Here is a 26,333-nt window from a genome sequence, read left to right on the forward strand (position 1 = left end):
ACAATTTAGTCAACATATAAGAAATGGGTGGTCGTCCACCCGAGTGCTACAAACAATTTCTCAACTATGTTCAGATTCAAATTTAAAAGTGGTTAAACGAAGGGAGTATGACTAAGGAAATTAATTAAGTACTCCCTCCGTCACATAATATAAGGGATTTTGAGTTTTTATTTGCATTGTTTGACCACTCGTCTTATTAAAAAATTTATGCAAATATAAAAAACGAAAAGTTGTGCTTAAAGTATTTTGGGTAATAAAGTAAGTCAAAAAAATAAATAATAATTCCAAATTTTTTTGAATAAGATGAATAGTCAATCAACGCATGTAAAAACTCAAAATCTCTTATATTATGGGACGGAGGGAGTAGAACATATGCTGTGGTCCACTGTCATGTAGTGGTAACCTAGGACTTTTAATTAGGAGTAACTCAACGCTTCTAATCACTTGATTAATTAGTCTCTGTAAGCATCATTAGGAGTATTAGTTTATGACCGAGGAGATAAAATTAACATTTCCGATCGAATCGGGATCACCACACGCTAGCTGAGCTAGCTATAGAGCTCCATCCTCATCTGCATGGATGCAGCCTGTGTGGCTGCCTGCCACCAATACGGCCACATGGGACACGATCTCGGTTCTTTTCTACTGCTACCACTAGAGGCACTGAAGTGGTACATGCTCAGTATTTTGTTTCGCCGGATCGATCGATCTGGCCACACGGGCAGAGGATGAACTACAGGGCAAGCGACGCGAGAGCGCCGCGCCACAAAAGAGCTTGGCGGTGTTCGGCAGCCAACTTTTCCAACCCGTTTCTAGCTCACGTGTTTCAAACTGCTAAACGGTATGTTTTTTAATATATATATATATATATATATATATATATATATATATATATATATATATGAAAGTTACTTTAAAAAATTATTTTCATCTATTTTTTTAAAAAGTAACTAATAATTAATTAATTATGTATTAATGGGTTACTTCGTTTTACATAAACGATGGATTAGTTCCCACCTCACAACCCGAACACAGCCTAATTAAGCCACTACAAATTGCCGCTCCTCGGCCTCCCTCCCTAGCTTCGACCTCCCCGATATATGGGATGTTACTTGGCATAACCACATATATAAGATTTTTAAGGTTGGGTATTGCTATACCTTCACAAACCTACCAATCTGAGTTTACTGTTATGTTATATATGTTGATAGCGTTAGAATGAGTTATTTGGTTTCTATTTTAAATGAAATATAAAATTTTAAACCATTATATTTTAGCATACAAACTTTAAATTCAATATGGATATAGAATTTAGTGTTGTGTTAAATAGGACCGAGCGGCATTAATTAGTTTTATTTTTTGATATTTTTACTTGTTCTCTCGCTTATTTTTTTTTAAGTTACATATACGAGACCCACATGGAAAAAAAAAATGTCCGCGTTCACACCCCTCAAACCCGCAACCCGCAATTGTGAATGCTCGTTGAGGTCAGCGACAAAATCTCTAACATTACCTCTCTAAACACCGTACGTACGCATGCTGAGAAAGTCACGGACTAGCGACGCCATGCAATCAGAATGTTGCATCAAAACCCCCCAACTTTCTGTTAAAAACGTGTAGGTCCTCGCTCATGTGGATCCTCGGATCACACAAAGATCCAGTAATCTAGATGACATATCTATACAAATTTAGAGACCTTATATATATTTCACTCATGTAAATATATGTAAATATATGTGGGCACCTAAGATGTGATGATTTCACTCGATATACCATAAACCTGGTGCTTCCCTTAATTGATTCTCTATTTTTTTTTCTACATCCTACCTACTTTATATATATATGCCATGCCCATTCTTAGATCTTCAAACCCTGGACCAGCAGAAAAATTGAACTTCAAATAGTTTTGCGCAAACTGATCAATCTAAATACAGAGTGCTATACCAAGTTCCGAGATAATACAAAACAGAGAAAAAAAATTGCCACTTTTACATACGGAGCATGGAGTGATGATAGACCCCAAATAATTTTGGGCCATCCAAATGTATATATTAATATTATTTGTTCTAGAACACATAACATATATTCTAGACCACATAACAGTAATAAAAAATATATAATACGTGTACACATATTCCATGTCTTGTTGGCAAGTCTAACATCAAGGGTGCACGAAGAGTTTGTTTTTTTTAAAACTTCTTTTCGTCCAGTAGTTGTGAGCCTGTGATCTCGGACGTGCTAAACCCGATTATTAAAGAAACACGGTAGGACACACCACACATGCATACCATAGTATAAAATGTTCTGGTTAGTTTGTTCAATCAATACAATGGAATATATGAACAAACCAACCAAATGACTCATTATTTAGAGATTATCTAGAGAGAGAAATCAAGTACTAGCAGAGTGATCTGGTATTGTTGAACGTATACGCTAGCTAGCTGGTCGACAGCGACCAATATTAAAATTAATGGATAAATCGATCAACCTTGAGCGAAGCAACAATATGTGTATTGATCGAAAGTTCACAAGGAATATATGCTTTTATACTCTCTTCAACAAAAAAAAATGTATTTGCCCCCAAAAAAACAAAAAAAAAAGTATTTTATTTTTCAAAGTCAAGATGAATGCTGTGCGTGATCAGAAATTTTCTCATCATAACACTAAAACTAGCCGAAATATGATTGTCGTTTATTTGAAACTAAATTTGTTTGGATGGACAACTCTGGTAATTCCTTCTATCTCTAGAAACTACTCCCTCTTGGCCTCTTGTACAAAATATAAGGATTATTACGTGATTTCCAAAATTTTTCTCGACGTTCCGATGCATTTTTTCAGAAATACACAAAACCTCCATATATATTTTAGGAAACACTAAAAATCCTTATATATTTTAGAACGGTGAAAAGTATAATTGTATTTTATATAAAACTATCAGTAGAATCTATTGTTATAATCTGCATCCATCATGATCTTGACAGTACACAACTCTTTATCGGTTTTTTGCAAATCAATACTAACAAACATAATGGCATGTAGGATGCATGCGCCACTTCGCTCCAGGGCAACACGAGCGGTGGACACGTAGGCCCCGCTACCACCCCCTCTCCCTCTTCTCCTCCTTGCCGCCACCTGAGAACCAGCCAGAAAAGTTGGCGGCTGCAAGGACGGCGATGGCAGGGCTCTCTTCCTTCACTTGTGAGCACGATAGCTGGTGCACCGACAGGACCGGACTGGAAGGGCTTGCAGTGGGCGGGGCGTCAATGGATAGAACCAAAACCGCTGAGGCTGGATCCGGTATCCCCATGACTTGATCCGGTGCTGTCATCGGCGCATCTAGCTAGGGCAGTAGCATGGTGGCGAGGGCAGCGAGGAGCTGAGGTGGAGTCGTGGATGAGAGGGGCTAGCTGTTGCGGCGCATTTTTTCAGGAAGAATTTATACAAGTTCATATATACCACTATTCTAATGACATTTTGTACTGAGGAATTGCTTATATAATTAACCTTTGGATTAGACTACAATTTATATAACGGTTTTGCTATAAATCTGCTGACAAATTTCTTCCTCAGAGTTTGTCGATTTTTGAACCGCTTGATGAACCTCGGGATTCGTGCTTTTGTGTCAACGCTTTAATTTGTTTCTTTCGACGTCCGCCGGCCGCCGACCTCAGGCGTGGCTCATGCACGCGTAGATGACAGACGAAGGACAGAGATAAAGCAGCAGGGTATAGCCGAACATGCATATGCATGGATGATGGCCTCCGCACGCATCATACAAACAGACATTGCGAGTCCGTAATCCCTCTTTCATGTGGGCACAGTGCCAAACATAAGTTTTCTAAAGTTACATCTCACTTACATGCAAGTTTTATATTATATTATAGTTACAGTATAGTTATACTATAGCTACAGTGTAATTACATGTAAATTACAGTGTAATTATTATAGTTACAATGTATTTATACTATAGTTACAGTGTAATTACATGTAAGTTACAGTGTAATTATTATGTAGTTACAGTATAATTACAGTATAATTATATTGTATTTACATTTGACAAATTTTTAACAGAAAATTTATCGATAAATGTATCTATCTGGGCCTACGTCATGCTTACGTCACATTCTATCTGGGCCTGCCCGCGGCCTTGTCAAACCCAAAAAAGGAGGAGAATTTTAACTGGATACGAATTAGTACTAACTAATAATTTTGTCTGTATTGCTAGCTTGTACGGCACTCTCCATTCGGATTTGGACGATCGAGATCTTTTGCTATCTATCTTAATCCATCGGTATTACCGTCATCATTACTGAACAGCGAGAATGTTTATCTTTAGTGTTGGTGAAGCTAGTGACGAATCAGTGTTGTTTTCTTACGCAGTGCTTTTTTAAGGGATATTCTCACAACTTAAACAAAACAACATATACTAGCCACATAGTCGCGCAATGCGCGACTGTTAATTCTATTTAAGAACTTTTGTATATGCCTTATTAGTTTACCTTAACTTTTAAGAAGGTTTTGATATAAGTTAATTTGTTTATGAAGTATCTATTGTCCTAGTCTAAGTTGTACTACTTACTCCGTTTCAGAATGTAAGTCATTCTAGCAATTCCCACGTTCATGTTGATGTTAATAAATCTAAATAGATATATATGTCTAGATTCATTAATATCAATATGAATGTGGGAAATGCTAGAATAATTTACATTGTGAAACGGAGGGAGTATATGTTTATAAGAGGAATCATTAAAAGCCCCATCTTTCTTCTCTTTGTTCACTCTCTTTATATCATATGTTTAGAGGATATACCAGAAACCTCCGGAAATTTGATTCTTTTCTTAATACATGCACTCTTTTGATCTAATGACCATTATTTATCCAAACTTTTTATCCGACGGCTAATATATTTTTGATAATGTGGCACATCCTCGTGCAAGAAAGCTTGCTGCTTTCACTATATAATATTAGTGCACGATTAATTAATTGATAGATAAAACTTGAAATATAAATTAATATGATTTTCTAAAAGTAACTTCCTCTAAAATTTTTGTTTAAGAAAACATATAGAAAATAAATATTAGAAGTAAAGAAAGTGTTGTGAAGAACACATGCACATTTAAGCGTGCGCTTAAAAAGGGATTGTTTTGAGAGAGTCAAGCAAGAGCACTAACAGGATTTTCACCGCCCGAAAGGGAAAAATCCGTCTCCTCCTTTCAATTGGTATCTCACTATTTTATATTAGGCTGTGGTTGCTATAACAAGTTCCCATCCGGAACGGTGATCATGGAAAACGGAGCGGTGCATTAGCACGTGATTAATTAAGTATTTGCTATTTGTTAAAAAAAATAGATTAATTTGATTTTTTAAGCAACTTTCGTATAAAAACTTTTTGTAAAAAATACACCGTTTAGCAGTTTGAAAAACATGTGCGTGGAAAACAAGGAAGAGGGGTTGGGAAAAATATGTGCGTGGAAAACAAGGGAGAGGGGCTGGGAAAAGAGGCATCCGAACACAGCCAACCAGTACGTGAATCCAGAAAACAAGTGGAGAAAGAGTGGGGATAGATAGCTTTCCAAGCTGTTTTTGCTCTCAGACGGAAGAGAAATAATCACAAACGGAGTAATTCATTAGCACATAATTAATTATGTATTAACTATTTTTTAGAAAATAGTTTAGTATAATTTTTTAAAACAAATTTTCTATATAATGTTATGCACATACCGTTTAGAAGTTTAAAAAGCGTGCTTAAAAAAATAAGTAGAGTCGGACATGCACCGAAAAACATAGCCTTAGTATATTCAAATTCAAAAGTTCTTTTTATTACCTGAAACAGCCTAACTCTAGCAAAACACAGTCAACAATACAAGCAAACACTACACACAAAAAAAAACTGAGGCTCTCTATAATTCTAAAATTGTAGCGCACGACAGTTTAAATTTGAATTTAATCGTGTTAATATATTAATATGATATCACGTTAAACCGTACTCCGTATGTGCCTACGGTTAGGTCCATTTTACAGTGAGGTATGGGCTTATCAGATTTAAAAATAATTATTTATTTGATTCTTTTAAAAAAAGATATACATTTTATCTAATACTATAAGGGTAACAATAATGTATATGGCAAAAGTAGTCCATAGAGATGGGAACCACATATATGAGCTTTAAGGGCCCGTTCACTTTGTTGCAAAAAAAACATTACCAAATTTTGGCAACTTGCCAAATTTTGGCAGGATTTCTTATATAGTTACCAAAATTTGGCAGCAAACTAAATGTAGCCACTTTTTTGGTAACTTTACCAAAATTTGGTAAGGTTGAAAATGGTATCAAAGTGAATAGGCCCTAACTATTGTAACCTTCACAATGTATATGGATAGTAAATACGGAGTAGTATTAGTAGGAGAGAAGAGATAGAGACAAATAATATATTTTATTCTCTATGGGTAGCCCATATGCTTATGGGTAGCTTTTGTTATTTCTTTTCTATGGACTAGTTTCACAATGTTGCTAAGTAGCTGAATCAAATATTATATTGCTTATGGACCATTTTTAGAGTATATTGCGGATGCCCTGAAAATAGAGTTGTCCTCCTTCACCGCGCGTAACACGTCCACTCCGCTTGCATAACCATCTGATCCAATATCCCTTCTAGTCTATCTGGCACGTAATAATGAAAGCTTTTATTGAACTAAGTCAATTGCATCAAGGTGATACAATTATTCGAACGTATATATACCCGTATATGGAAAATTTTAGCGTCTTTCAAGACGTGCCCACGAAAGTCCAGTAGCCCTTAAAACCTGAAAAGAATTAGGCCCCGCTGAAAAAGTCTAGCAAATTATCCACAGCTGTACTTGAAGAAAAAAAATCTCTCGTTCCACGTACTACACCTTCCAACCAAACCAACTGCACGATCGAAGTGCGAACCCGGTCGTCGGTCGCGGAGGCGCACTTGAGAGCAAGTATAATAGTATGCTATAAGCCGGCTAAATGCTAAGGTGAAAGAGAGGATAGAGGAGAGAAAGAGGAGAAGTGGGCTGTAAACTTATAGCTGTCTTGAACACATAAGAACCAATAAACTCTGTGAGAGAGATAAGTGGGTCATGTATTAATTGTAAAGAGCTAACTATTATATGAACATGCTGAGAGAAGGTTACAGAAAATCTTATAGTTAACAGATCGGTTGTATTATTAGATCAGTTGTATTATTAGTTTTGCTCTGATTAATTAGTTGGGAAGGCGATGTGCTCCACCCCCACCGGGCACGCACGCATGCGCCCGCGCGCGCGGCGCGCCCGCTCGACGACTCCGGACAAGCGAGGCTGCAAAAAACTCCAAAGGCAAACGTATGAAAACGCGCGGCGCGCCCGCTCTACTACTAGCTGTTTGGCCGTTTGGTGGCGATCGGACGAGGCGTCCGGACAAACTGGCACCCCGGGGTGATCAGCCGCGCGCGGCCCGCATCGCACCGCACGCCGCACGCGCAAGCGCTCGTACGCGTCCCCGATCCATAGATGCAGCAGAGGCAGCCGGGCGCAGGTTGGGTGGGGAAACGACGGGTCGCGGACGCGCGGTTACGTTTGCGTGCGTTGCACGCGCGCTCGTGGGCTCGTCGTACTACGTGGACCGGTGTATACGTGCCTGGGCTTGCGGTCGACGGTTGGTTGGCTGGCTGTCTGACGCGAAAATTATTCTCTGGCGTTAGAGCAAGTTTAAGAGGAGGAATAGTAGACTATAAGTCAGCTGCAAACATATTTTAAGGAGATAAATGAGGAGAGAGAAGGGCTGTAGCTAGCTGCAGCACGGACTCCAAGACGCCGTGTGCGTATGACAGGTGGGACCAGGTATTAATAGTGTAGTATGTAAATATTGTATGAATAAGCTATTAGATTGACTATAGATACTTGGAGCTAGTAGTTGGCTATACTATTGAACTTGCTCTAATAGTATAGCCAATCAGTATTAGCTCTAAATTATCTATAATCAATTTAATAATCTAATCATACTTTTATATATAAACATATATTACACAAGTAATATATGGTCCCACCTATTATACACACATTGCGTCTTATAGTCTGTGCTGCAACTGGCTACAAATATATAGTCTGCTGCTCTTATCTCTTCTTATTTATCTTCTCGATATGTGTTTATAGCTAGCTACATGCTATTGTACATGCTATTACCGTGATGTATCATGTATGTGCTGGCCTGTGGCCTGGTGGGTGGATGGATGGTTGATGCTAGGTTATTAGTGTTGAAATAAACATTTTCAAAATGACTAAATTTAGCAATACCAAAATTTCGGTAAATTGCTAACATTACCAAGTCTATCAGATAGGCTAAATGTATTGTTGTTAAAATTCTATATGCATTACCTATGTTTGATAACAAACTAAATATATCCATATATCTGTCATTTTTTTTTGAAAAATGTATGATTTAAAATGGCTCCAATTTGAACACGTCGTAGATGCCTTCGTAAGAGGGTTTAAGACTGTTTTCGTTTCAGCTCAAAATAAAGATTAGAATAGGACATTTTTGTCTACCAAACTAACATTTTTTTCTTTCTCCAAGAGGTTGTAACTCTTTTTTCTTTTGCACTCGCGCATAAAAAAAATGTTCAACTATAAAAGATGTAGTTCCCTCCCACATATAGCATATTTTAATGTCTAAAATCAACTTCTTCATCTACCTCTCGTCTTAATCAATCATAAACTTCTATTATTTAATTTTCACCTCAGTCTTAATTTCCGTTAAAACTTCATAGGATGAAGGCAGTAGTCAGTCAGTTATGCTATGTACGCGACATCATCCTCTATTGCTGTTTAGTTTTATTTGGATGCTAGTTTTCTTAGTTCAGTTGGCCTCCGAAAGGATGGTGTGCTCTGTAAGTTCTATCAGCTATGGTGATGTACCGGGGATCACATCCCCCTGAACTCTGTCTTAATATTTGGTTAATATATGAATTTTTAAATAAATAAATAAATTGCCCGTATGAGTACCGTTGCATCCATCTTCCACCACGTTGCCGCCTCTTCCTCCCTTCTCTTCGCCGCACAGTACGCCACCGTGGACGAGGTGGCAGTGCTGTCCGTCTCGCCTCCATCACCACTATCAATCGCCTCCTCCTCCGGTGTAGCCACCCTGCTAGCGCGAGTGGCCAACATTGGCCTCTCGTGGTGGTGGGTGGGGACTGGGGAAGGGACGGGTTGTGCAGAGAAGGGGATCGGAAGGAGAGAGAGATTGACGTGTGGCTTTCATTGTCAAAATGGAGAGGGTAAATAGAGAGGATGTAGGAGTATGTAGAAAATGTTCTTAAGAAAAGAGTAGATAAAAAATATGGAGAGTAACGTTTTTTTTGCCTAGTTAGCTAAATGAGCAAATGGAGAGCAAAATTTAGAGAGGCTCATGGAGATATTCTAATTTTCTATAGAAAAATTGCTTTAAAAAATCATGGTAATTTATTTTTTAAGTTTAAAAATAATAATTAATTAATCATGCACTAATGACTTATCTCGTTTTACGTATCTTCTCAATATTATCTTTTTCTCTTAACTCAAACAGATCCTCAGGAGACATAGAGAGAGATCTCACCCAATGACGATCCCAAAGGGGGGGCAAGGTGGGCTAGCTTGAGTCCCTCCTACTGTTGGCCAAACCCACTATATGTACTATCCAATTCTATTAGATAAAAAAATTGCTAGAGGGAAGAAAAAGATAAATAAGTATAAGGCCATTATTTATGTACAAATTTTATGTATGACACATAATCTATTTATGTATGAATTTTAGATTTGTTTTATATTTAATCAGCTTGGCATGTATTTTGCCTATGGTTGTGTTCGCATATGCCAGTTCTCATCCTAAATAGTACATACGGAAAACGGAGCGGTTCATTAGTATGTGATTAATTAAGTATTTGCTATTCTTTTAAAAAAATGGATTAATACGATTTTTTAAGTAACTTTTGTACAGAAACCTTTTTTTAAAAAACGAACTGTTTAACCGTTTGAAAAGCGTGCGTGCGGAAAACGAAGCAAGGGAGTTTAGATTAGAACTTGGAGTTCCAAACATAGCACCCACTAAAATTTAGTCATGTGTTCACTGCTGATCTCACCTATACATGACAACCTTTTTTTTAAAGGTAAAGCTACGGCAACTTTCAACAGCTTTGTCGGATAGGAAAGTGTCATGGTTATGGATACCACATACCTAATAGTAGTTGACTAAATCTCGATAGGACCCACCACATACATGTCCTATACGGAAACAACCTGCGGATATAGGAGGAGTTCCGATAAGGAAAGACAACCAGAGTTCTACATGGAAACGACAAGGACTACTCGGATTGTATTCATATTGGTTTTCCTAGTTCTACTTGGATAAGGGGACACCTATGGGTATAAATACAAGACCCCCTAGAAGGACCAGAGGGAGAACCAACACAATCAACATACACCCACCAGAAGCCACAACATACAAGCCTACATACGCCAAGACAAGCCGCCGGATATCGACATCAGAGATATGCCTGGATCGGCCCTATCCGGTACCTACAGAAGCCGGCTGTAGGGATCTAGCGCTATCTCTGATTTCGTCGGGCGCGAGCTTGAGGAGGAAGGCTACCTTGTTGTCGACTACGAGTCAGACCTTCAGACCGCCATGTCGACAACAGTTAGATAGGCTACCCCACATATTGTACTCGTGTGATTATGGTGAATAAGAGCAATACCGGCTCCGGCCAACAGGATGTAGGGTTATTACCTGACAATTCAGGGGCCCGAACCTGTATAAAAATCCTCGTCTCCATCTCTTTTACCTCAGTCTCGCGTGTATCCTAGCACCGACGATCCCCATACTATGCAAATACCAGAATTGCGACATCAAACGTCGACAGTGGCGCGCCAGGTAGGGGACTTTGGTGCTCTAGGATTTTGACGAGATGGGTTTAAGAGATGGATTCTCCGACAACAAGCTACTCGATGACTTCGGCTGTGGAGATCTAACCTGACCGGAGCATGTCTTCCGACGAGATCGGAACCACCATTGTCATCGACAACTTGGTCTATCGAGATCAACCAAGCCTCAAGATACGCGGCGTACCAGAAGATGTCAGATCATATGATGTCGAACGAGTACGCAATAAGGTAATTGGTAGATTGGTTTTTCAAATTGATCTACTAATTTCGTAGATACATCCGGCATGTATCTACAAAGGTACGCAATATTTTATATGCAATTTATCGTACCTATTCAGATCATACAGCATTGTCAGATCAATAATTTATTATGTTTACCTAGAGCATGTTTTTTATACAATATCTATTGTGCAAGTGCTTCCGATGTCAGGCCAACTACGGTCTAACGCTGGGGGCTCGCTCCGTTCTCTTCTGTATAAATCATGCTTGTTTACGGTTTACATAATGCCTGATAATTACATCTGCTCGTTATATCCTGATAATACTAGAAGATCCATGCAGTTTTTTGAGTATATACTCGACATTATCTGCTATATATCTTGCCTTCTAGAAAATATTTTTCAGAAACAATTGAGCACTCGGGTAGGTTATGGTCGAGTACACTCCATTATCGAGAACATTCTCGACAAATGCGGAGTTATCGCACCCAACCTGCCAACGAAGACCGACGACCTATCTCATAGCACCGGCCATCGCTGGACTACTCAAGAAAAGGTTGTTAACGGATAATTCCCGCAAACGCCGTCGGCTTGATCACCCGACATGATTGCGAACGGACATCCGGATATGCCACGAGTTGGGTGTGTGAGTCATGCTGGCCACATGAGACGCACATGTAATAAACCAACTCTAGCACTTCCATTGGTGCTCGAGAGATAATTCTACTCGCTCGCTGGTTCTCGCACCAGGACGTAGCAATCTCTCACACCACAACTTCCATTGGCGCTCGAGAGATAATTCTACTCACTCGCTGGTTCTCGCACCAGGACGTAGCAATCTCTCACACTACAACTTCCATTGGCGCTCGAGAGATAATTCTACTCGCTCGCTGGTTCTCGCACCAGGACGTAGCAATCTCTCGCACCGCAACTTCCATTGGTGTTCGAGAGATAATTCTACTCGCTCGCTGGTTCTCGAACCGGTACGTAGCAATCTCTCGCGCCTTAACTTCAGATGGTCGAGGTATGACTACGGCGGCGTAGCGGTCCTCGCACCATGACTTCAGATGGTTGAGGAACAGCTACGACTGGTCTTCGACCGGCAGCGTAGCAGTCCTCGTGCCACGACTCCAAATGATCGAGAGACACCTACTCACTGGTTCTCAACCAGTTGATCGTAGTGATCTCTCGTACATTTGCTTCTAGTGGTCGAGTTACGACTACTACCTGGTCCTCGACCAGCGATGTAGCGTTTCTCCCACTATTTCCACTTCAAGTGGTCGAGTTACGACTACTGCCTGGTCCTCGACTAGTGATGTAGCGTTTCTCCCACTATTTCCACTTCAAGTGGTCGAGTTACGACTACTGCCTGGTCCTCGACCAGCGATGTAGCGTCTCTCCCACTACTTCCACTTTAAGTGGTCGAGTTACGACTACTGCCTGGTCCTCAACCAGCGATGTAGCGTTTCTCCCACTATTTCCACTTTAAGTGGTCGAGTTACGACTACTACCTGGTCCTCGACTAGCGGCGTAGCAATCCTTCCACTACCTCTACTTCAACAAAGTTGATATCAGGTACACGAGATCGCCAAGTGTTTTATCTAGAGATCTCTTGCCACGATGACACCTAGCGTTGAAACCTATCCTACTGTCCCTTTACGCCGTCTTGACAAGGCCTCCGAGGAACCTAAGGGAACTTCGGCTGGGGACGCCCAGAGCCGATAAGGCCTTGTTGGATCCTGTAGAGACAAAAGACCATGTAAGATCTGGTCATGTAAGAGTTCTCGCCGTGCGTATTAACCAAGCCGTGTAATCGGAAAATGAGTTTTCCAACTTCACGGCTGGGGGCTAGGATCAGTGCTTGTTCAACCGAGGCAGGTCAAAGGTCCAAGAGCCTTATCATCCGAGAACGATTCTTCGACGACAAGGCTAGGGGCTAGGGAGAGTGTATGACTCTACAAACTGACTGATTGGAGTCGGTAAGAGAGAAGACGCTCATATAACAAAACACTGGTCTGTACATTCAATTCACTAGTCTGTTATATTATAACATGTTACCCTTTGAGCGTTCGCTCGGGGGCTATTTCTATTTAATATTTTTTTCTGAGTATTGATTTCAGGAAAATTCTATTCGACATTGTTGAAGACTCCATGTCTCTGTGGTTCTACACCAAGATCGACTAAGGCGAGTACGACAAATGTTGACAAGGCTCCGTCGCAGACTCTACGCCTCTCGATCGCTCGAGAACGGTTGCTGGATCTCGACAAGGAATACGGAGTGAAGAGATGGTGTACCCGCCGAGATAAAATTTCTTGATTTCAATCCAAATTCTCGATTATAGCAAGACAGGAGACTTAGTCGTACGCTATGTACTTTCTTGGTTGTCGTCGGAGATTGACTCAGACAAACCCTTTAGGTGCCCGCACGAGGCTAACAAAGGAAGTCTAATGTTATCTCTGAACTCACCGAGAACAGTCACTTGAGCTCGATAACAGTTACTCCATGGTCAGCAGTCAAGAACATGAACTCGTTCATTTGCATTGAAGTCGGGGGCTACTGTCATGGTTATGGATACCACATACCTAATAGTAGTTGACTAAATCTCGACAGGACCCACCACATACCATGTCCTATACGGAAACAACCTGCGGATATAGGAGGAGTTCCGATAAGGAAAGACAACCAGAGTTCCACATGGAAACGACAAGGACTACTCGGATTGTATCCATATTGGTTTTCCTAGTTCTACTTGGATAAGGGGACACCTATGGGTATAAATACAAGACCCCCTAGGAGGACCAGAGGGAGAACCAACACAATCAACATACACCCACCAGAAGCCACAACATACAAGCCTACATACACCAAAACAAGCCGCCGGATATCGACATCAGAGATATGCCTGGATCAGCCCTATCCGGTACCTACAGAAGCCGGCCGTAGGAATCTAGCGTTATCTCTGATTTCGTCGGGCGCGAGCTCGAGGAGGAAGGCTACCCTGTTGTCGACTACGAGTCAGACCTTCAGAACGCCATGTCGACAACAGTTAGATAGGCTACCCCACATATTGTACTGGTGTGATTATGGTGAATAAGAGCAATACCAGCTCCGGCCAACAGGATGTAGGATTATTACCTAACAATTCAGGGGCCCGAACCTGTATAAAAATCCTCGTCTCTATCTCTTTTACCTTAGTCTCGCGTGAATCCTAGCACTGACAATCCCCATACTATGCAAATATCAGAATTGCGACATCAAACGTCGACAGAAAGAAAATTATTGATCCATGATCGATCATGATCTAGTTGTCGATGCTAAACCATCTAACCATAGTACAATACCATACCCTTCGTCGTCCATATCATCTTTTCGTATTAGCTAGCTGAAGAACGCCGATAGATGTGTGTTTCAAAAGCACAAGTCGATCATTTGACTTCAAAAAAACGAATCACCACTAACAAGTACAATTAATAGTCTCACCGTACACCATCCAACATATTCAGATATGCTTGCAGCTTGCGAAAGTACAAAGTGATTACCAACTGACACAGTGACACACGTACCCCCACAAGTTCTGCAGCCTCTGGAGGTGGTTTGTTGCACGGGTGCACCGCACGGGTGAAGAACACTTTGACCTGTTTGGACAGTTAACATTCTAATAAGCAGCTGGTTGGTAGTCAAATTCTAAAAATCTGAAAAAACTGACTTCTAGTTAATTTTTTTATTCTATAACTACAGCTTCTCAGAATTTAGACTACAAGCTAGACTGTTTGATGGAGTTTCTAATTATAGAAGAAGCTGCAGCAACAGGAACCTCCCCAAACAGCCTCTATACACCGTCCGTTGAATTAACGGCAGAGACCCACCCCAGTGTTGCTTTCTTAAGCGTGCTCTCAAAAGAGATCGTGTTGAGACTTGAGAGTCAAAAGGAAGAGCAGTAAACTTGATTTTCACCGCCAAAACGAGAAAATCCGTCCTCCTGATCTTTTGATCTGTACCTGACGATTTTGCCTTTTGTACTTTGTGTATTAATCAACTCGATTCATTAACATGAAAAACAGCGAAATTAATTAACTCGACCGTCCAGGAACGGTGAACCTTTAATTTGCAGGCACAGAAGCCTCGTCGAGGCTTTTTTCTTTCCTAAAAAATATATATTTTAGTTCTAAATATTTGTAGAACTTGATCCTTGAAATTTAATTACTCCCTCCCTCAGTTACTTTTTTTTGACGTGTTGACAAATGTAATTTTATCAATGACCAATATTTTTTAAAAAAAAATTACAAAGTTTTGATAAACGCAAGTAATATAGTTATATTTGGCATATAAAGTACTTTGATAATGCAATGATTCTTTGAAATATTTATATTTTTGAAAAAAGAACATGAACGATCAAAGTTTTTACATGAGTAATATCCAGTATAAAGTAAAAAAGAAACGGAAAAATTATGTGAAATTTTTTATTTCATATCATATTGAGTTGTATGCACATATACTTAACTAAGGCTCCGTTGGACAAAGTGGATTGGCTACGCTTTTTCGCAGTATGCAAAAATAGATCATCCATTAACACATGATTAGTTGAGTATGAACTATTATAAATTAGAAAAATGGGTTTATTTGAACTTCAAAAGAGTTTATTAGAAGTTTGGTCTAAAATTCCCGAAAAATTAGCTTTTCTTCACGCTGAGCATGAACTCTCACGTGACATGAGCGTGAAAGAGGTTTAAGAATTCGTTTTATTTTTATAAGGGCTAAAAAAAAGTTTTATATAGAATGTTTTTGCAAAAAATAAAAGTGCTACCTCCATCCCAAAATATAACAGTTAAAACTGGATATGCAGTTAACTAGATTCATTACTATAAATATTTATATTTTACGGATGAAGTACCATTTAGTAGTTCGGTATAGGTGTGCTTATGGAAAACAATATAGTAACCCGGCTGGATGATCTTTGTTTTTTTTTAAAAAAAAAAAAGCCGTTTGAATGCTTGACAACTGATTAGATCGGCGATCTTCTCCAACTGACCGAGAAAATGAATTAAAATGATACTCCCTCCTTACCTAAATGCTTGACACCGTTGATTTTGTTAAACATATTTGACCGTTTGTCTTATTCAAAAACTTTTGTGAAATATGTAAAACTATATGTATAGATAAAAGTATATTTAACAATAAATCAAATGATATGAAAAGAATTAATAATTACTTAATTTTTTAAAATAAGACGAACGGTCAAACATATTTAAAAAAATCAACAGCGTCAAACATTTTGGATGGAGGGAGTATTATTTTAATATTAGTTTTACACAAAACAGGTTTGATACCGTCGGAAATTTCCGTACATTTTTTTCACCCCTACAACCGAACATGCACGTACGCGTGCGGTTTGTTCCACACCCTGTCCTTTTTGATCGATCGATCCGGACAAGCAACAAGCAGCTAGCAAGCTCTCGATCGAGCCACAAAATTCCAAAGGAAAATAAGCTAAGACGCGCGCCGCGGGGGTGCTCAAGTACTCCAGCCCGAACAAACTGGCAGCCGGCCGGTGTGCGAGCCGCGCGGCGCGCGCTCCGCTTCACGTACGCGGTAGCGAAGAACCGGAGACGACGGCGCGCGGTTTACGTGCGTGCGTGCCGCGGATGCTCCCCCCTCGCGCGCGGCGTGTGGTTCTCGTGGTGGTGGACATGGACTGGTCGTCGACTCAGCTCGTGCAGGTGAGACGGCACTGCCCCTGACTGGCTGGCTGACGCGACAAATATTCTCGCTTTATTCTCTCTGACGTGCTGTGCGGTGCGGTGCGGTGCTGTATCTATACCTGCCGGGTGGATGGATGATCGTCGGTTGATGATAGGTTACTTCCTTCGTCTCAAAAAATAAAATACTAATATTTTTATATATATTCGTAGTAGTAGAATAGAACTATGCTACATTAGTATTCAATTAATTTAGTTTAGAATAGAGAAAGTAGTAGATAAAACTAACCATCTAGCAGTAATATAAGATAATATTAAGGTAAAAAATTGTAATGTAATTTCTTTTTTGTTATATCATTTGTAGTGGCGACGTATAGCACAAATGATTTTTATAATATGCTAATATGTTATTCAATAGAAAGCTATTTATAACAGATTCTTTAAGGAAAAAAAAACAGAAATCTTGTGCAGAATGTTATATTTATGTTACTTATTAATTAAACTTACCAACAGTTGAAACCATCACATCACACATGTTTTAAGCCCACAGAAACCTATGGGCAACATAAATGATTGAAGCTTTTGGCAATTTGTGTCGATAGATGCTAGCCATATCATACCCAACATTGCCCCTAGCATCTCTCTTCTTATGAGACGATAAGAATAAACACGATTGTGTTTGAAAAAGAGTATGCATAACCACAACCAGTGATTAATTTTTTAAATAAATGGATCACTACCTACAACAATATCTCAATGTACATTGTTGAACATATGAGTGTGAGAAGTGTAATTTGATTAACAGTCGGCACATTGTCAACTCGCACGGTCTCAACCCCCGGAGATGGTTGTACGGGTGCACTCTGCCGTTCCATTATATATATATATATATATATATATATATATATATATATATATATATATATATATTAAATTTGTTTGGTGCTCCATGGTGCCCGGGCACCATTGTTAAAATTAAGTATATACCCAATTCAAATGAGTATGAAACTTTTTTAATTACTTAGGTATTAACATTAACTACTTTACTAACTAATTCAAAGCAAGTTTGAACTGAATTTGAACTTGTTTTTGTTATATTTTGATTCTAGGTATATAGCATCCATACATATAATTAGTTAGGTATGTAATCATGGATTGTGAAATAAAGTTAAATTTGAGTTGTTTTGTTGATAGGTATAGGTATGAATCAAATTATTATAACTAGGTATATACTCACAATTTGAAAATTTTGAAAAATTTGAGTTATATATATATATATATATATATATATATATATATGACACTCATATGGGGCACCATGGTGCCCGGGCACCATGGTATCTAATGCACAAAATCACTTAAAATTTTCAAAATTTTCAAATTGTGAGTATATTCATAGTTATAATAATTCGATTCATACCTATACCTATCAACAAAACAACTCAAATTTAACTTTATTTCACAATCCATGATTACATACCTAACTAATTATATGTATGGATGCTATATACCTAGAATCAAAATCTAACAAAAAAAACAAGTTCAAATTCAGTTCAAACTTGCTTTGAACTAGTTAGTAAAGTGGTTAATATTAATACCTAAGTAATTGAAAAAGATTCATACTCATTTGAATTGGGTATATACTCAATTTCAACAATGGTGGCCGGGCACCATGGAGCACCAAACAAATTTAATATATATATATATATATATATATATATATATATATATATATATATATATATATATATATATATATATATATATATATATATGTATATGTATATGTTAGCGTGTCAAATATACCATTTGATGCATGCAAAAACTCTTAATCCTTAAATGAAACTCGTATAGGTGAAAGGGAGAGGAACATGAAGTTTATTTTCAGCATTTTGTGGAGGAAAGGTAATCATTAGTCTAACCTTACCAACAGTGCTCTCCTAACACCTTTTCCGTGTTACTAGCGGATAAGAACAACCACACAGCTGTGTGTCCAAAGAATAAACATAGCTAACACACAAAAACAAACGAATCACCACCTACATTTGTGTAGCATCATTAACATTCGCCCTATATTTTCGCTTATGCATATGTATATCAGAACCGGTTATTTTCAATTAAAAAAATATTACGAGTAAAACATTTACCGTATTGTTAGCGATTTAAAACCAAATACTATAAAAATAAGTAATGATTAAAAAAAATCATAAAATCAACTCCAAAATTAAGTGTTAAAACTTAAAATTTAGCTTATAAAGTTTTCTTTGGCACAACTTCGGATCCAAAATTTTCCGAAGCTGTATTCCGAACTACACAAATCCATGCATAGGTCTAGATCTATAATTACGTTGATAACATTCAGATAAATTATTTTTGTTCATGTTTTAGATGAAATTTAGTACTTTAAACAATTACAATTTAACATACAAACTTTAAATCTACCGTGGGTCTGAGATCTAAAGCGGTACCGAATAGAATCTAAACATAAGCATAAACCAAACAATGAGACCTCCACCATTAAACATATCTTCACAGAGAGTAGAAGGTTGTGTTCAGTATGGTAGATTAGGAACTAATCCCTCGGCACATAAAACGGAGCAAGCCGTTAGCATATGAATAATTAAATACTTCCACCGTTTCATATTGTAAATAGTTTGACATTTTTTTTCTAATCAAACTTCGATAAGTTTGATCAAGTTTATAAAAAAATAAGCAACATCTAAAATATCAAATGACTTATAATATGAAACAGAGAGTATTAGCCTAAAACTTAAAAATGAATTAATATGATTTTTTTTAAAACATAAATTCTTTTAAAACAATTACCGTTTAATCGTTCAGGAAGTATAAACGTGGAGAAAGAGAGGTGGGAGTTGAGAGAGAGGAGAGAACACAACCGAAGTGTATTACCAACTGACAGAATGGACAAAAGCCACACCCCACACACACGGTCTCTGCCCCCTCCTCCTCCGGAGGTGGTTTGCACGGGCGCACACGGGGGAGAAATGAGAAAAAGAGAGGACTCCGAGGAGTGGAGGAGAGGGGGCAAAACCGTCCGCGGAAAAAAAACGGCAGAGAAACCGTCCAGCTCGCGAACGGCTACCACGTCCCGTCTCCGTCTCCCTCCCCCTCCCTACACCAACTCACTCCCCCCCAACCTCCCTCTCCCTCTACACTACTCGCAGCCGCAGCCGCAGCCGCATCGGCTGCCAGCCAGCCCAGCGCGGTGGTTGTTGGGTGGTTGCCTTCTCCCCTCCCCACCACCACCATCTTCTCACTGATCTCTCCACGCCGATCCATCCATCCACCGATCGCCTCCCCTCTCCCGCACTGATCAGTAGTGGTAGAGTGAGTTGAATCTTGGCCGTGATCGATCTTGCTGGGATCTGATAGGGGTGGGAGTCAGTGGAGGGATGGAGGGGGAGGACGAGGTGAGGGTGAATGGGGCTGTGGAGGTAGCGGAGGTGGTGGCGGAGGGGGATCTCGCCAGTGGGGGGGAGGCGGCGGCGGCGGGTGGATCTGATCAGGCGGTGGTGGTGGTGGCGGTGGCCGCGGAGGGGACGACGGCCAAGGTACGGGGATCGCGGGATTCCTGCGACGGTGAGTGCGGTGGTGTTCGTTGCTGACTCTCTGGGTGTTTGCTTGCTTGGTTTGCGCAGAAGGGCGGATCGGGGGGCGCGGCCGCGGCGAGGAAGGCGAAGGTGGCGGCGGCGGTGGCCAACGGCAAGGTGGGGAAGAAGCCCGCGCTGTCGCAGAGCGCGTCGTTCCCGGCGAGAGGGGCGACTGCCAAGAAGGCGGCGACACCAAAGCAGGCCAAGACGACGGACGGGAAAGGCGCTGTGCCCAATGGATCGGAGAAGGCGGCTGGTTAGTTTAGTTGGGACTTGTTCTTCGCTCGGGTTTTGTGAATTGTGATGGTTGATTGATGTTTGCGTTTACTGAATTTGGATGGAATCGCAGGGCGAGCCGTGGAGAAGAAGGTGAATTCAGCCCGGACGCCTGCCGCAAGCCGCTCCTTGGTAAAACTCATGAGTTTGAGTGATCTTCCGCGAGTAACAATCTTGTCAATTTTTAGTTGCAATGCAGTAAAAATTAATTACAGATTTCTGTGACGTAGCCTGTTAAATCTGGATCGGTGGACGCGCCTCCAAATGATGCTTCTCCTGAAACCCAAGAGTGAGTGTCAATTCTGTCACCAACCATCAATTTTGGCCGTCCTTTTCTTTCTTCTGGATTGCAATTTCAGTTGTTGTTTAGTAGTTAGCACCATGCAATTAATGTGCATCCAAGTTGTGATGCTTGCCAGAAAAAAATTATATGGTACTGCCACTGATAATTCATAATAGTGCTGTTTGGGGTTTGCTTGGCCTGAAATGGTTGATCTTTTATATCAGGTCAAACGAGAACACCACAAATGCTTTGGAACAGACTCTGCCAGAGAAAATGGAGGATGATGTGCACTCCACCACATCGTAAAGCATTTTTATTTTCTTGATAGCTGCTCTTTTTTTATGCCCTGTGTTTTTATTAACATGAAACATGCTCATTTATTCATGCAGGAGTACCAATACTCCCCGAGCAGCTGCTCAACGCAAGAATGCTGCTGCTGCTGGTTTTAGTTTCAGGCTGCAGGAGCGTGCTGAGAAGAGGAAGGAGGTATATTATACCCATAAAGGCATTGCGCTAATCCATATGTTCATTTACATTCTCTTTTCCCCCCTTATGCTGACCAGGTTTAGTGCTGTCTTACTTCCAGTTCTACCAAAAACTTGAAGAGAAGATCCATGCAAAGGAGCTTGAACAAACAAATTTGCAGGCAAAATCTAAAGTGAGAACCTTTTTGATATCATTAATATAAAACTTTTGAATATTTGTACCACTTGGATCTGAAAATTAATCTATTACTCAGGAGAGCCAAGAGGCTGAGATCAAATTACTTAGGAAGAGCCTGACATTTAAAGCGACACCCATGCCAAGCTTTTACAAGGAGCAACCTCCTAAAGTTGAGTTGAAAAAGGTACTAAGATAAACTTGATCTTGCAAAGTTGCTGATATCTGTTGGCAAAAAAAAAAAAATCCACATTATTCAAGACTTCTAGAGTTCTAGACTGCAATATCCTCACCACCAAACATGCCTTGACAAGTTTGCATGGACATTTCAAATACTCTGTTCACTGTATGATATAAATTGAAAAATAATCATTTGTTTCTAGTTTCTGTTATTAGAATGTTAAAATAAGCATTACATGATGTCAATCTGTAGCTTAATATACCAGGAATTAATACCAGAACTTGTTTATTAGCAACATGCTTGGAGGTATTAGGGGCGAAGACGTCTTAAGAAAAAAAAACATGCTTATTATCTGTTTGTGCTATCTTTTTGATAAGTCGCGTTTTGATAACACCTTAGTTGTAACCCTTCTAGGAGTGCTGCCTCATGTTTCTGCTCACTGGCATCTTTTGGTGCCAATTTCATTCTTGCTCGTTTCCAATTTTAGCACAATATAAACGTGTAAACTAACAAGAGTACTCAACTAACAATTAGCAGATCTGATCCTAAATCATCATTGGTAGACAAAATGATCCTACATTGAAGTTTGAATTTTGGTCCCGTTGAGTGCTGATAGATATATGTGATAAGTCATCATTTTGATCTAGTATGAAAGAAAGCAGGAATACCTAGGAGGAACTAGCATATTTTTTAATGAAGAAGATAATAGGCACCAAATTCAAGTCCAAGAGGGCTTGTACGTAGATGGTGGGAGTTTATAAGCACACCTCCCACCAACTGAGCTGGGTCCAGTTCCTAGAGAAAGAGGCCTACCTATGGAGGGGAAACTTAACTAGGCCTAGCTGTGCATAATTTTGTATGCTTTGCTAGATCTTCTGGCATGATATTACTTATGTTCTACTGGATCTTCATAATAGTATTGAGGATTGAAGTAGCTGTACAAATTTCAGGCTTGTACTGTAATGATTGAGTATGCCAAGCATTTTTCTTGCAAATCTTGGTGCTAGGGCTATACAATGGCAGGTTCCACCTTGTCAGTTTATACCTTTCTGTATTTAGTTTTCATGGTTTTGAATCCCTGAACTGCCTAATGTATTCAAATCATCCATCATAATATGTCTATATGTTTTGACGGAGTAATCACCAAGATTTGTAGTTTGTAAGGTAATTTAATCGGAGTACTGACAAATACTTGGTCTTCTCCATCCAAGCTGTATGCTAGCAGAACCAGCTTTGCCATTTTACAGTAAGCTAGACTATTCATAGTTCAGAACATGATAAACAACTTCTCTGTGGTTTCTTATGTTTTTTTTGGGTGTTCAGTTTCCTTATACATATGCTATCTTGTGTATGGCACTAAGAACCTGTTCCCATTCATATTTATAAAGAAATAATGAAATCAACTCATGTGACTATTTGCAGATCCCACCAACACGCGCTAGGTCACCAAAGCTTGGCCGGCACAAGCCAACCAATTCTGCTGCTGCTGCTTCTGTTGATGGTTCTGTATCATGTGAGAGTCCTCGGAGCATAACTAATTTGGCCAAATTGACCGAAAGCACAGAAAATAACAAACCTCATGCTACTGCCAGAAAGCCTGCTCAAAGATCAGTCACAAAAATTCCTTCCCAAGCATCTGCCACTGCAAAGACCGAGACAAAACCCCTTGTGACAAAGCAGAAAACCTCAAACACAAAACCAAAAGCTCCAAGAGCCAAGGTAGAGCAATTGCAAGACAACTCGGTTGAAATCCCTCCTGCTGAACCTTCTGGCCCAGAGGGGCTCACTGTTGAACATGGTGTTGAGGATGCAACAGGGCCAGACCGGGCCACCACTTTGGTTGCTTCGAATGAAGTTCCAGTCCAAGGTTGATTCGATTGCACATTTGGTTATTTAATCTCTTCTTGCAGTCTTGTGAATAGTGAGGTGTGTGCTTCATGGAAAGTTGATTCGCTCAAAGTACCGTGGATTTGTCATTTCCGGAGTAGACATCCCCTTTTTTTCAGCTTGTCATTAAGCATTCCATTGTATATTGCTTGAAAATTTGTTCATGTTAAAATTTTATTTCTTGTGTATATTGGAGTTATATGTCAATGGGCAGGCTAGGACTGTTGCAGAACATCAATGCAACTTGTGAATTATTTTGTGTTATAAGTTGATTCCTTGGTCCTTGCCCAGTATATCCTTCTTCACCTGTTGCAGGCTTGCAGCAGTTGGTTTCCAAATGTCCAATGCTGTCTGTTTAAATTGGGAGTTAAAAGATACATGAATCATTAGTCTAGAATTTGCCTTCAGATTCTGCTTGCCTTGTATGGTTGTAGGGGATTGCTATGTTGAGTATGTTCTGAAATTCTACTGAATACCAAATCTGAGACTACCATAGATCCGATAGAGCGAAATGGCTAGAAAAGAATCTGAGACTACCATAGATCCGATAGAGCGGAATGGCTAGAAAAGAAGTGGAGTTTATATTTAGTTTCCAACTTGTAAGTTTAGCTTCAAGAGCTAGGTCTGAAGTAAAGTTGTAGGTTTGAAGTAAAGTTGTAGAGTAATCTAAACCCAACTCCATCTTTCAAGTTTATTTTATGAGAACACTTTAGCTAGCTCCATTCCTATTTTGCTTGTCCAATTCTCCTCACCTGGTTTCTCTCGAATTCTCAATCTAAGTACTAGCTCCATTCCTATTTTGTTTGTCCAATTCTCCTCACCTGGTTTCTCTCGAATTCTCAATCTAAGTAGTGTAATTATATTGTAATTTGTATATAACTTTTAATAATTGTTGAATTGTTAGATTTGTTTCAAGATTTATACGAGCAAGAAATGAAAAGATCATAGCGTTCGTATAGGTGAGAGAAGATCCAAATGAAAACTCAAAGGTATGTATAGGATGAGGTAAAATTTAGGGGTATAGAAGAAATTGTGAAACTTTTCAAGGGTATGTAGAGAATTTTCTCTATAATATAAGTTACGAGTACAATGTAATTAGTTGCATTACAATTGTATTATTTTTTTAAAAAAATAACAACAATATATAGCTTATCACACACCTTTGAATTGGAGATGCGCTAATCTAGCGATGGCGTAAACCAAATAGGAGGCGGGGAATTATCTTGCCATGGATGGTGGAGTGGCCACGTGTCCCGCAGCTTCGTCAACCTCCCGCGGTAGTTGCTCCCGCCGAACTCCCACAGAGCAAGGTCCAGCCGCTTCCACGGCGGCGGGTTCGCGTGGTCGCCGTCGCCGTCGCTTTCGTCGGTGAGGTAGGCGCAGTTGCCGCGAAACATGGGGTAGTCCTCCACGCGGAGGCAGGCGGCGCCGGCGTCGCCGACGAACAGCGCGAGGTCGCCCCCCACGCCGCCGGGCAGGCTCACCTGCTCGTAGAAGTAGAGGTCGAGCGGCCTGAGCATGACGACGTACATCTCCGTCGTGCTCACGTCGTCGTCGCTCCCCGACCTGCGCCACCTCCGCTCCACGACGAGGAATTCGAGGCCGCCGGCGACGTGCTGCGGGTGCTGCGGCGTGATGGCGAGGTACCTGCACATGGTCTTCTTGAGGTGGTGGTTGCACGGACGCGGCGGCGTCGCGAACATGAGCATCGTGGCCACCGGGGAGGACGGCGGCGGCGGCGGCGCGGTGAGGTCGAGGGAGTGCACCACGGTGTCGCCGCCGGGGCTGAAGTCCTGCAGCACGTAGAATAGGCCGTCGCCGGGGTTGTGGACGGCGTCGAGGAAGGAGGTGCCGTGGCTGGCCCAGACGCCGCCGTCGACGAGCGGCGTCCAGCGCTCGTCGCCCGGCCTGGCGAAGGACAGGTCCCGCTCCGGCATGTGCAGGAGCAGGACGACGCAGCCGGTGGCGGCGGAAGGGCTCGCCGACATCGCCACCCGGCGGTACATCCACCGCCTCGCCCGCCGCGCCATGACCTGCCTGACGTCGGGGGAGCCGCCCGGCCGCCGGCCGAAGTCGACGTCATACGCGACGCCCCGGCGGCCGCCGTCGCCGGGGGAGAAGACGAACCTCCTGCCCCTGACGCGCCCGAGCGCCGTGGCCGGCGGGAGCGCGGCGCGTGCGCCGGTGAGCGGGTTGAGGAGGTAAGGGTTGGCGTCCCTGTCGCTGGTGAACAGCCACCCGTGCGCCGAACCGACGACGCCGCTGGCCGCCTCCTCGTCGAGGAGGGGCACGCGGAAGTGGGCGCCGGTGGACGACGGCAAGTAGAGGCGGACGGCATTGTCGGCGGCGGCGGCGGCGGCGTACAGCAGGCAGGGCGGGTGCGGCGGCGACCGGAGGCCGAGGCGGCGGAACGTGGCGAACGCCGAGTGCCACGATCTGCAGACGGCGCCGGAGTGGACTAGGTCGGGGAGTTGCATCGCCTCCATGGCGGTGAGCAGGAGGTCCTCCGGCAGCCCGGACCAATCCCGGAAGTCGTCGCCGGCGGCGGTGGACGCCATCGTGAGTTCGTGACCGGCGGCGAGTCGCGTCGCATGCAT

At 41.2% G+C, this 26,333-nt stretch overlaps 2 protein-coding genes across 2 annotated transcripts; one reads left to right on the plus strand and one right to left on the minus strand.

Annotated features, from left to right (window-relative positions):
* The first annotated feature begins 19,969 nt into the window (after window positions 1-19,969).
* On the plus strand, window positions 19,970-24,029 carry LOC127755120 (protein WVD2-like 4). Its single transcript, XM_052280758.1, has 9 exons — window positions 19,970-20,410; window positions 20,498-20,705; window positions 20,799-20,857; window positions 20,956-21,014; window positions 21,233-21,310; window positions 21,398-21,494; window positions 21,595-21,666; window positions 21,748-21,855; window positions 23,272-24,029. Exons 1-9 carry the CDS (start codon window positions 20,252-20,254, stop codon window positions 23,719-23,721), a joined length of 1,290 nt encoding a protein of 429 aa, XP_052136718.1. The 5' UTR covers window positions 19,970-20,251; the 3' UTR covers window positions 23,722-24,029.
* Window positions 24,030-24,762: 733 nt separating this feature from the next.
* LOC127753748 (uncharacterized) lies at window positions 24,763-26,333 on the minus strand. Its single transcript, XM_052279173.1, has one exon. It carries the CDS (start codon window positions 26,331-26,333, stop codon window positions 24,915-24,917), a length of 1,419 nt encoding a protein of 472 aa, XP_052135133.1. The 3' UTR covers window positions 24,763-24,914.

This window comes from Oryza glaberrima, chromosome 11 (genome assembly GCF_000147395.1).
Source record: "Oryza glaberrima chromosome 11, OglaRS2, whole genome shotgun sequence".
NCBI lineage: Eukaryota > Viridiplantae > Streptophyta > Magnoliopsida > Poales > Poaceae > Oryza > Oryza glaberrima.